General features: G+C 33.8%; 1 protein-coding gene across 1 annotated transcript in view; it reads right to left on the reverse strand.

Annotated features, from left to right (window-relative positions):
• Positions 1-12,879, reverse strand: part of LOC143190834 (uncharacterized) — an 86,274-nt gene extending 73,395 nt beyond the window's left edge. Inside the window, exons 1-4 of the mRNA XM_076395400.1 lie at positions 12,855-12,879; positions 12,290-12,502; positions 9,289-9,439; positions 5,806-5,977 (exon numbers count right to left, since the gene is read on the reverse strand). Of these exons, the coding sequence (XP_076251515.1) occupies positions 5,806-5,977; positions 9,289-9,439; positions 12,290-12,502; positions 12,855-12,879 (561 nt within the window). The remainder of the gene's footprint in view (positions 1-5,805; positions 5,978-9,288; positions 9,440-12,289; positions 12,503-12,854) is intronic.
• Positions 12,880-13,719: the final 840 nt, after the last annotated feature.

A 13,719-nucleotide genomic window follows, 5' to 3' on the forward strand; every position in this document is an offset into this window, starting at 1 on the left:
ATGTTGACCCCTATAGGTGGCTACTGCTACTATATTAAATTTGGAGATATGGCAGCCGCTAAACGGGCAGCCGTTATTGAACACGAGGATTCGGCGAAAAAACAGATAGTGAAACTAACTATATATTCGCGAACTTGCGTTAACACACGACTGGGTGCTGTCGTATGGGGGCAGAAGTTATAACTGCAGCGACGGATGAGGTCATTTCAGCCTTGAAAAAGGGAAGATTAGCGATGACGCGGTGCTAAGCTCCCAGCATATCTACAAGCTCGCGAACAAGTGCGTTTTCAGAAGAACCGTCGGTCGAAGTGGAGACGCTACTTAGGTACGTGACGTTATCCAGCCATGGGATGGTCGCGGTGTTGATCTTAAGTTGCAATAAAAACTGTAGTTGTGAAGCATTAAGGCTTTTTTATGAAGATGTGAAAATAGGCTAATGTGCGGTATTATAACAATATAATCTTAAATATGTTCATAAAACCTTCAAATACGGCCGCTGTGGAGATTTTACCGTATTATTTGAATTTTGAGCATTTTCAGCAGCAAAACACATATAAATCAATTAACACCTCCTTTATGCCTGGGCCGATGCAGCAGCATTTAGCGTATTGCGGCAAAAATTCTTATTCGAGTGTCAGTATCTTTCGCAACCCTTGCAATATGTGGCCAAGCGGTTTTATACAATAAGATAGCTTGGCATATATTTGCTATAGATGGTATTATTTTCTTACGATATGTCATTCAATTTCTTCACTTGACATCAATAGACATTTGCAGTAATAGTTTCATTCGGTTTTAGCAACTTTTATTACACTATAAATGACTCATTTCGTCATATACACAAGAGATTATAACTATTGATATTGATACTGGGATCAACAGAAGAGTTTAATGTATGCCCTGAAGGGAACGAACAATGAACACAGTAATTACAATGATTTCCGCTTCTCTATGTATGGGGAATTTTAGTTTCACTTAGGATATAAAATGCTCGCTTTTGTTTATTTTACAAAACAAAACACACACTTTCTGATACTCTTACATGGTTTCTTCAAACGCGGTTAAAATATCCAATTTATTCATGGACAGGTCAAATGAAAAGTCCCCGGCCTGGCCTGGCCTGGCATACTTGAATTAAATCCGTATGTTTTTTAGTTAGCCCTATCCCTCGAAAGATGCGTGTATAAATTTTACAGCTGCCGAATCATTACTTTGTGAATTATAGCATTTTGAGTGAAGCAACTTTTGTTATTGTGAAAAAAAATAGATAAAAATGAATTTCGCGCGTTGATAAAATATCGCTTTTTCAAAGGAAAAAATACAGTTGAAGCAAAAACTTGGCTTGATGCCGAGTTTCCGGACACTGCCCCAGGAAAATCGACCATCAAGGATTGGTATGTTAAATTTAAACGTGGTGAAATGAGCACCGAAGTCGGTGAACACAGTGGACGTCCAAAAGAGGTTGTTACCGACAAGAACTTTTAAAAGATCCTAAAAATGATTTTTAATGACCGTAAACTGAACGAAATAGATATCAAGATATCAAGTGAACGTGTACATCATATCATTCATGAATATTTGGGTATGAGAAAGCTCTGTGTAAAGTGGGTACCGCGCGAGCTCACTTTTGAACAACCAAAAACAACGAGTTGAAGATTCGGAACAATGTTTGAATATGATCGAGCGTAATAAACCCGAGTTTTTGCATCGATATGTGGCAATGGATGAAACATAGCTCCATAATTTCATTCCGAAGTCCGATGAACAATCATCCGAGTGGACTGCATACGATGAATCCGCTTCAAACCGTGGGAAAATGCAACAGTCGGCTGGCAAGGTTATGGCGTCTATATTTTTAGATGCGCATGGAATAATTTTTATTGACTACCTTGAAAAAGGAAGAATCATCAACAGCGACTATTATATAGCAATATTGCACCGTTTGAAGGACGAAATCGCCGAAAAGCGGCCGCATTTGAAGGAAAATAAAAAGTGCTGCTTCACCAAGACAATGTACCGTGTCACAAGTCAGTAAAAACGATGGCAAAAATCCATGAATTGGGCTTCGAATTACTTCCTCACCCACCGTATTCTCCAGATCTGGCTCCCAGCGACTATTTTCTGTTCTCAGATCTCAAAAGAATGCTCGCTCGGAAGAAAATTTTGTCGAATGAAGAGGTGATCGACGAAACTGAGGTCTGTTTTGAAGCAAAGGACAAATTGTGCTATAAAAATGGTATCGAAAATTTGGAGGGTCGCTATAATCAGTGTATGACCCCTGAAGGGAATTATGTTAAATAAAAAAAAACTAATTTTGCAAAAAAAAATATGGTTTATTATGGTAGGCCGGGATCTTTTCAAATGACTTGTTACCAGACGGAAACCAACAATAATTAATTTCGCCAAACATATTTTATTTTACTTCATTAAATTTATAGAATAGATGTTTAACTTTACAGGTGACCTCAGATAATTATTTTGCAGGGTTTAATATATAAATGGAATCGCTTTTTACAGGCGTTTTAATTTTTATTTGTGATTATGGACGAGCTTTATATATTAAATTAAAAATAGCAAGTACATTTTTTAAAATATGTTTTCTTACAAATTATTTTTACCAAGTCGGCTTTACATAGACTGGACTAATCCTGCTGCTTAATGTTTGCTCCAAACCACGGTCCTTCGTATTAAGGCTACCGACTAGCGAGTAGTTAACCATAGGTCAACCCAGAAGACCTCTCGTTTTACCCAGCCTGGGTACTGGTTTGATCTTGTCGGATTTTACACTCTTATTATAGATAAGCCCATACTTAAATTCCTCAGTAGTTCACAACAAGCCCACTTTACAACAAATAGTGATATTCTATAATTTGTTAAATACGTATGTAAATTAGTATCATGGTCATGAGTTAATAGTTTTTTACGAAAATGTTTTTTGTGAATACGAAGAACTGTGTTTTTACTTTAGAGAATTTACTTTAGACAAGCTCACATAATCCAACGAGGAACCAATTATTGGCAATAGGCGTTGACCTATCTTAACCTATTTTCCTCTCAATTCTTTCGTTGGCCCTATAAAACTTATATCAATAAGTAAAATCGACAGAATCAGTTATGTTTTCACCTAAGCTTCAATAATAATAATGAGAAATATTTTAAATCAATAACAATCATACTTACTTGCATTAGAAACTACGACATTATAAAATTCATATAAACAACAACAAAACTAAAAAATTTATATGCTTGACGCTATTATGAGCAGTCCATAGAATGTAGTCTGGTGAGCGATCTTACTTACCTAGTTAAAATGGAAGAAGAAAACCAGAACCAAAATCCTAGATCCGCCTGTGCGTCGTTCAAGCCAGAATATGTAAGTTTAGCATGAGAGTGTTATTCAAAACAGATTAAAATACTGCATGAAGTACAACTTGTTTCCATCTTTCTAGCAACATATGTTGAAAGAACAGTATTTCCTCAACAATCCAATCATGGATCCATTTTCACATTTCTTCAGAATTTCTATACCGTGTGCCAGTCAAGTTGCTTTGATTTGCATAAGTGGTAATTAAAAGGCGCTGCATGTGGTGAGTATACTGGGTGTAACAAAATTTCCTACGCGATATGTAACAGCGTATTATTCTTGCAACATGGGACCAAATACTGATATGAAAGAAGATCACTTTATATCTATGGCTCGCTATTGCTAGTATTTTTTTCAAAAATACGTTGTTATTTTTTGACATTGATGGACATACGTAACAGTTTCATTCTATTTTAACAGCTTGTAATGCAGCAAGACTTTATGGTCATTAATATTTTACTTCGGTACGTATATGGATGGTTTTGTTGGACTAACCTGTTACTTTTTGTACCTAGAATTCTCGTAGTAGATCCAACTTTCATCGATAGCCACAAACTTTTATATCTAGCCTGACCGTTATAAAACCGTTTGTAGACCAACGTAAAAAGCTTGGAGCAGTCCTCCTGGACCTAACCAAGACTTTCTACAAGGTCTGGCACGACAGTTTGATCGCAAAATGCCTGGGGTTAGGCTTCCCAGAAGACCTAACCGCTCTTATCATGTCCTACCTATCGGACAGATCTTTCCAAGTCAAGATCAGGAAAACACTTTCCAGTCGAAAACAAATCGACGCTGGCGTACCTCAATGTTCCCCGCTGGCCCCAGCCTTATAATAATTAACCTCTTTATTTCAGATCTGCCGAGAAAAGAGCACATCGACGTCGTGTTTTACGCTATCGATACTGCTTTCTTCATGGCCGCCAGGTTCAAAACAGAACGTTTACAGAAGCAGCCCGATCATGCGGTCAAGTGGTTCAAATTCAGGAATTTCCGAATGAACCCCCTGAAAACCCAGGCCATCATTTTCCATAAGAAGCGTTACGCACTGCCCGTCTCGCAGTTTAAGATCGACACCGCAATAATTCCATGGCTGGATAACGTCACGTACCTAGGTCTCCACTTCGACCAACAGTTCGCTTGATATTCCCATATCCAGAAGGCAATCCAGAAAGGTTCGGGGATAGCAAACCTGCTATCTTCTCTGATCTGCCCTTCTAACAGACTTCCCATCTCCATCAAATGCTTATTTTACAAGATGTTAATTCGGTCCGTACTCATCAACAGAATACGAACCGAATGTCCCTATCTAATGTTTACTTTCTTAGTTTGTTACACCCAACCAGGTGAAACGGCTTCAAGTTTTTCAAAATAAGCTCCTTCATATCTTAACTATTCCACAAACAACTACTCAGCTTAAGTTCTTCCGAAAACGCGCTTGTTCGCGAACTGGTCGACATGCTGGAAGCTTAGCACCGGGTCACCACTAATTTACTTCCTTTTCCAGGCTGAAGCTACCTCATCCGTCATAACTTTTGGCTCCATACGACATTATCCAATCGTGTGTTAACTCTAGTTCGCGAATCAATAGAATCGCCGGGTCCTTGTACCCGATCAGCGGGTGCCATATCCCCAAATTTAATGCGGTAGCAGTAGCAATTCACAGCTGTCAATTGTGAGGCGATTTCGGTTTAGTGTATTGGTAAGCCCAGAGGCAGTCCCACATAACCCTGTCCAACTTGTCACTCCTGGGTAAGTCTCAGCGACCAGGCATGCATCATGCATTCCACAGGCTTCTTTTAGGCCCGAACAAAAAAACTAAATAGTGGAATAAAAGTAACTGAAACTATTATTTTATATCGAGAAATATCGAAATAATCGAATTTAAATGCAAGTGTAAGTTGTTCAAAGGAGGTTTAGCAGCGCTGATTAAAATACATGCAGGCACCTAATAGAACAAAGTTATGTTGCAAAATCGGTATATGCACTTTACCATAATTATATTTAGTTGTATATTTTTAATTCCACTTTCAATAGATTCTTTTCGTATCATTTCAATATGATTCTTTTAATTTTGTTTTACTTATTAGTGGCCAATTTTGAAATCTGTCATTGTTAATAATTAACAGCTTTATAACTACGTAATATTATATAAGGTAACTAAGGTAATTAGTTACTATATAAATACATCCAGTTTTAGGTTATATATAATTTGATAAAGTACTATTTGAAAAACCGATTGAACTGTTTTTTTGATATAACTGTTAACTTATCTGTTCTACATATTTATTTCTGTTTAACATATAATAAGTTACATTTTATTCGAATACTTATAAACTAGAATTACATTCTATAAATACTTCCTCGTTCTGTTTCATTAATTTTTTCTTGTAGGGTACATACAAAATGTTTGACAGTTCGTGAAAATAATTGCTGGAACTTACCTCAACTTCCAACTGGAATCCGTGTAAACTTTGTGCGGGCGCTGGCTGCAAGAAAGTCCCATAGGGAGATGTGGAGAATTCCACTAAAAGCTCGTGTCCGCTGGATATCGTCTCCGGTACCGCTTCACCACCGCCGCAAAATTTTAATATTACAGCATCTCTGGTCGTGTAACTGTAAAATTTAGTCATTTTGTTAGAAGAGTGATACATGAATTTAATTAAAATAAAACATTGAAGTATATTAATAATGTAATATAGTAATAATATTTTAAGTTTAGATTTTTGTGGAATTTTTTAAATTAAACAGGTGATGGACAAAATAATATGAACACCTGACATATACACAATATTAATATATTAATAAGGTGTTGAGCCACTATTTACTTTTAACAGAGCTGCAACTCTTCGCGGAATTGATTCGTATTGTCTGAATAGTTTCCGGCGGAATGTGTCCCAAGTCGTATACCATGGTTTGGTAGCCAGTTGTTTTAATGATTCATTCTCATTCTCTGTTCTAAAACCCCCGATAATGATTTAATTTTAATGAGGTCTGGCGATTGTGCTGACCATGGAAGGTGACGAGCGAAACCATTCATCGAGCCATCTTCTAACTTCTTTGAAATTTGTCGCAGTGTTGCTCTGCAAGCGCGTAGCCCATTGATGTGAAAAGTTGATAGTTGGACGGGGCATAGTCTGGAGAGTTCGATTGGTGTAATATGTCCCATCCAAGCGTTTCCTTGACTAGTTTTGCTTTATGAGAGGTTATGTTGATGTAAAATCACTTTACCGTGTCTTCGTGCCCATTATGCACGATTTTTGATCAATGCATGGTTCAAATTGATCATTTGTTGTCGGTAACGATGCCTATTCACTGTTTTACTAGATTACAACAGTTTATAATATACCGCGTCACTTCGGTATCGCTAAACACATAGCCTTGCGACCAAACGCCAAATTTGACTTTGGTGTCAATAGGATGGCTTCACGAGATGATAACTATGATTTTTTGCGCTTATGGTTTTCAAGATAAATCGACTTTTCATCACCCGTTACTATTCGATGCAGGTAATTTCCGATCATACTTTTCGAGCAGCATTTCACAGGGAATTTTTCCATCTTCCCATCTATTGGATTTTCCTAACTGCTCGTAGTCGATCGCTAATTGTTTTTTTTTGGCATTTAATGTGTTTGCCAATTATTTTTGAGTTTGGGTTGGGTCTTCATCCAATAACTCTTTCAGTTTCGCATCTTCAATTTTTTTCGATCTACCAGAACGTTCTTTATCTTGTACTTTTGTTTAAATAAGAAAAGCAATGCAAATTTATGTTTTCAGGCACGAAATTTTACATGTTCAAAAAAGTATAAATCTATGGTTGTGTTACTTTCGTAAAATATAACATATACACCTTTGAAACTTGATGTCTATAGAATAAATTGACATATATGTTGAATCATAATATTGCATACTTCAGACTAGTGATATCTGTTAAAAACCGGTAATGACTTTCCGATATGACTGGTATGTCGCATGTGTTCATGTTATTTTTTCTGTCTCCTGTTTATGGGGTATTGGAATTAATACGTAACGACCGTTTTGATAAAAAATAAATTTTATAAAATAAAATTGATTAATATTTATTATTGAAAGTATTGTTTATCGAAAGTTACCACTTTTACCACTTTATTAAGAGACGAACTTTCGTGTCGTGTCGACGTGTCGAAAGAACTTTCCGAGTCTTGTGAAACAAGACTTTTTTTCATATTAAACTAATAAGTAAAACACACAGCAAAATCATTTCTTCCGGAACAAAATCCGACTTATTTAATAATGTATAAATGACTATTATTTGCTCATGAAATAAAATATATTGAAATGGACAATATTTTGAAGAAAACAAATTATCGGTGTGGAAAAGGCTATTAAAGCTATTATAATTTTTTTTTTCCTACTAAAAATATAATATTCTTAATATTAAGTAATATTACGATAATTTATATTCTTAATATTAATAATACCGTCAATCAAATATGGGTTATAATTAATAAAGAAATTACAAGACTAGCCAACTTTTTGTAATCGTTACATATTGCATCTTCAGGGGTTATTCTATAAGTAATAAGGGCTATCATATTTAACAACCAAATAGTCATTTCACTATGGAGACCGAAATTAATTCCGATATTCTTCTTAGACGTTTTAGTTCGACATACGGCCAATGGTTAGCCATGATATTAGTTTAATATGAAAACCTTGAGGCCAAGTAACATCATCCACCATCCTAAAAAGGATCTCTCCTTAGACTAGAATTTGTAGCGCCTTCATAACCAAATCAGATTCCTTGGGGAATGATATCAAATTGCCTCAGATGTGACCTTTCTACATATTGAACGATATTCTGTAGGATATAAAAATATCCTTCGAATATTATAAAAAGGCAAACAGAAGAAGATAAGTCTGAAAAAGTTTTTTTAGCAATCCTTGCGTGAAGATACTTAGATGCTTGTTAACCCCAAAATTAAAAGGGATCGGCTAAAAGTAACAGAAGTGTACAAGTTTTCCTGTAAGTTTTAGAATATATACATAAGAGAAACTGGAAGAGAGATAGCTGAGATAAAGACACACGATTCAGTCAAGTTTGTCTGAGCCACTGAATGGATACTGACCATAATATTTAGTTCAATAATGTGGACGTTTTAGCCACAGCCCAAGGTTTTTTTTATAAAAAACATAGACGAGGTTTTGATTTAAAATAGGCACAACAAATACAAAAGCTATAAGACCGGCGTATTATCCTATTTTATCCCGATTTTTTGATTTAATTATTTAACTATAAAAGCCAATGTTCTTTTCACTTATCGGTGATAGACACTTCCTTAAATATGGCAACGTGATTATTAGGGTTCAAAATCAGAGTAGCCTGAAGATACAATCTGTAGTGGCTGCGAAACGTCAACATTTTGGTCAATAAATTCAGCTCTAATCCGGAAGCCAATAGTTTTATAATGGAAATTTAATAAAGTTATATAATCTGTAAATGACTAAAATCATTGCATAAACAAATGCTATTATACGCACTATTATTGTGATTTATTTAAGTGTAAAATTATAATGGTATTATGTAAAGGCGTAATGCATTTTGGGCTAATGGATTTGCTGGATTCATAATAATACCTTTGTATTTTGCTTTATTAAAGATATTTTCGATTATTGTGTATAGTTTCTGTTACTGATTTACTATGTGTATGGTTTAATTGTAAATATAATTTTTTTTATTAAATTTATTTCTATTATGTAGTATCATGATACTAAAAGGCTGAAGATAGGCAGTTGTTATAGCTGCTGCTAAATTAACTATTATTACACAGCAGGTTAATAGGACCTATGATTTTTTGCGACGAAAGCTAGAATGATAAAATTGACGATATTAAGAAAAATAATAAAATAAAGAATGTACAAGAAGTATTATTATAAAAAATATATACCCATCGTAGACAGTCACATAATCTTGAACATCGTCACATTCGTTCCACACTTTTAGTTCTTTCGGTGTTGCGGTGCCATAGAGCATGGACTGGCTCCTGATTGATACAAGCTGTCCCTTTGGTTGACGTACAATTATTAACGCATGTTTTCCTGCAACAATGCAACTATTTCATTCTAATAAAACATTTCACTATTCTAGCGTAAGCAAAATGCCGACATCCGATACATTTATTTTGTTGGAGCAGAAGCTTATTACGTTAGGACGACGCGGAATTCGACCAGCTTTATCCAGAACGAGCATTATATATATACGGTAAGAGCTGTGGAATTTATAGGGCCGAAGCCAGAATATAGACATAGATAAAGGCAAATGCTTAAAATAATGTGTGACGTTTTTAATTAAATCTTGCCAACATGGGATTACAATCGCCTTCTCGATACACTTTATTGGTTTGAATCGCTATGCAATGAGCAGTGAAGGCATGTGATTGGTTCATTTCATATCTATGGTTTGTTTATTACTTTTTTATTTCGGCCGCCATTTTTTGTGTATATGAATTAATATTAATGTATCAAGAATAGCTCTTTTAGAATTTTTCTCCATTTTTATAAACAAGATTAGTTCGTTATAATGTATATTCGCTCTAAGAAGCAGGTACAGAAAGCAAAGCAATGGAACATCGTTTTCCTTTCAAGAAGTTTCAAACACTATTTAAAAATATGCAAAATCAAGCATGCAAGAAAATATGCAGATCATGCAAGACATCCTTATCTATATATATATATATATATATATATATATATATATATATATATATATATATATATATATATATATATATATATATATATATTCTTTTTTTTTTTCAGAAAGCTAATCCATTTTTCCTCTCCTTTCCTTTTTACTAACAAGTGGGCGACGGTTTTTAAAATAATGTGCATGTGTTAAGTCTTCTTTAAGTCAAATCTTGCTAAATCAATATCTTGTATATTTCGGTTTAAGATTATTTTACCAAGATATTTCGGAAGTTTGTTTTTGGTCTGTTAAAAGTAATGGAGCTAAAAATATACGTTCCTTAACAATTTTATTAAAAAAGCAGAAATGAAGAACACTTTTTTTTACTATTTGTTATGTATAACTTTGTAGATCATCAAGACGAAATTACGTTTTTAGAGGCAAGGCAATATCTCAAGCCACACTTGGCAACTCCGTCAAGATTATTTTGTTATACTGGTGTATATATTTAAGCTACCTGCTTTATTTTGTTCTGATATTCTGCCGTGTCAATTTAATTCACACGTCACATTAATTTTAACTCATATTTTGATAATTATAAATTTTAAAACATTTTGTTGTGTTAGTATGTTTATTATGTTAAGAATATAATTAATAAATGTTGACATATTTTTGGATTTATCTTATATTTTATTTATATATTATAGATGTATATTTACAGAATATGTATGTAAAAAATATATGTAAATATAAATCTATATATATTTTCATATGTACTTTTTATGTTTAGGAATTTTATTTAATAAATTTATTTTGAGAAACTCAGAATTTGTTCTTTAGGGGAAATTTTTGGTTCTCTAAAAAATGTATTGATATTTATTGATATGATATGGATATGTTAAATATTATAAATTATTTATTTTTCTTGGTATGCACAGTTACACAATTATTTATGTAGAGCTTTTATACATATATAAACATATATTGTTCTTTAAGAAAGTTAACCACTTTCGCACTTAGTTATCAGGTGAATCAGCGATAAAACTATTAAAGATTATAAACTCAAAATGTGTTTAAATCGAACTATGTAAAAATTAGACTTATTGCATCTATTAAATGAATTTTTTTAAGGCAAAATTATTTAATATCCCATTAGTATGAAATTGTATTTCCCTTTAAAAATATCTGACATCAATTAAAGTTGCGTCAATTAAAAATAATTATATTTTAACGCGAACTTTTATATATCTATACTATATCGGCTGGCTTAACGAGATTTAACCAATATAATTAAGAAATTCAATTTAGTTTTTTATTTAAATGTTTTTACGTGCTGTGACTGCTTGGTAGACCCTGTTTAAGAACCAATCAAATGCCTCCATTGCAAAATATTTTTTCGACGGCCAATATAGTAGAAATTTTAGCCAAACCTAACACTATTTATCAAATCACTCGATGGGCTATCAATATGCCATCATACTTCTGGACGCTGCGAACTTTTCTTCAGAGATCCCTATTGATTTCCCTCTCCATTAATTTATGCGATTATTTCTTGTGACCAAAATCGATTGACTCATATCTGTTAGTGTTAAGCGCAGCTGCGTTATTACAGTGAACAAAATATTATACACTTCGAAAATAAACGAGCAGATGCTCCAACCTGTTCTCTGCAATTCTTTTGTATTAGAGGTTGTATTCCGACATCTAGTAACAATGACAATGACGTATAGGTTGAGCTGAATATGAATGATAGTCTCAGAATTGTGTTGACTGTAAGAACATTGATTCATTGCATTTTATTGACACAGATCAGCAAATTCAGGAAATCTCACATAAAAACTCCTGGCGAAATCAAATCCGAAGATGTCTCCTATTATTTCCGTCTCTGAATTCACGTTATGTTTATGGCAGGTAATCATAAAAGAAACATTAGATAATAATCAATGACTCAACAATAAACAAAACTTAAACGGACGTCGCCAAATAACATTTAGTCGGCTAATATCAACCAATCTAGAGTCGGCTTACATCAATCTTTTAAAGAAACTTTAAAATGAAATTTAAAAAAAAACAGTTTTCCATGATTAACTTTAAATTATAATGTTTTTCATGATTCCATGAAAATGTTATTTATTTGTATTATTTCAAGTCCTTTATTTTTATTAGTAATGTAAGGTTTTGGCGTGCCATTATATTATAATTAATCATTATATACAGTTAATTTGTTAATTGTAAAGAATGTTTTATTATCAAGTGAAATTTACCTGGTGGTATCTCGTGCTGCCTGACGGCATAATAACAAGTCAGATTCCTGGGGTAGATTCCAGGAAAGTTGGGCGATTGAAGACGGCAGTGTTTTTTATCACAGTCGCTGAATATTCGTGAACAATACGTTCCTGCTATTAGCTCACCCAAATAATAGTCGGGCTCTGGCGGTGGAGTGGGAATGGTAATGTTGAAAAATGGCAATATTGAGCCTAGAAAAAGTACAGTAAAGTTATAGGGTTCTTGTGTTTATCCTGACTTAAAAACTATCACAATGATAACAACTTTAATAATGAATATTTTTTGGCATCAGGAGTTAATTACATCTTACATTAGATATGCTTAGTACAGTCTTAATATACAATTAATTTATTACTACTGTTCTGTTCTACTTGCATTAATACGCAAGCAAGGCGAGTACTGGATTAATACATGAGTATGTATTTTCCAGATTGAAATAAAACTAACCTACTAAAACTAATTAAGATAAAGTTAAAAATACACTTATACAACAAGTCTTGGATCACTTCGTATATGAATTTGATTTCGAGGTCATCGTTAAACCCTTCGTTGATTGCGAGATAAGCATTGGTAGTTAATCATAGAAGTTTGTTGGGTTACTAGTTGGTTTGATGTCTTAGCGCAACCTCATATTTGCACCCCATAAGTACAAATTGGCTTTATGTTATGTTTTACTGATAAATCAATCTTTTTTATTTTAGGTCAAGTTGAGAGTATCTTCCGACTAACCAGTACAGTTGCTTGACTTTGAGTCTAACCTGCTCTGTTTCTTGTCTAACCTGATGTTTAACTTCTTTCAGTTTAACCTATCATTGAGATATATAGAATGAATATATAAGTCAACATGGCTATTGCTTTTCGTAGCAACTCATTTAATTATCCAGATGAAATCTCATTAAATCTAGGGCCTTCTTAGGATTGAGGTTGTTGTCAATTTCTGTGGCAACTTCCATTGGAGAAATCAGATTTACAGCTACATCGATTTCATAAACAGGATTTATATCTGTTGTAGATTCTATACCATTTGGTTGGAATACGTTAGCTAAATGTTCTGCGAATAATTCAGTTTTATCAACGTTGCGTCGAACCCATTCATTTTGATCATTTTTAATAGGCCGCGCGTAATTTTTAATAGGTAATTGGTGTTTTAAATATCAGAGTTGCTTTCCACAGCGATCTTTGTTTGCTTCCGGGTTTAACTCACTTACATATTTTTCAAAGAAACTCTGTTTATATTCTTAAATCTTTTGATTTGTCTGACTACTCATTCTATTAAATATTTGTAGCGACCTTGAGACATGTCAAATTTTACATAGTGGAATAACGGTCTACAAAATACCCAGAAATATAATCCCAGATGTTGAACACGGGCGGGCTGCCAGCAGCGCCAACTAAAATCTGATAACGA

Source organism: Rhynchophorus ferrugineus, unplaced genomic scaffold (assembly GCF_030347505.1).
Source record: "Rhynchophorus ferrugineus isolate W39M unplaced genomic scaffold, kcgeb_rfMv2 rfM2, whole genome shotgun sequence".
Taxonomy (NCBI): domain Eukaryota; kingdom Metazoa; phylum Arthropoda; class Insecta; order Coleoptera; family Curculionidae; genus Rhynchophorus; species Rhynchophorus ferrugineus.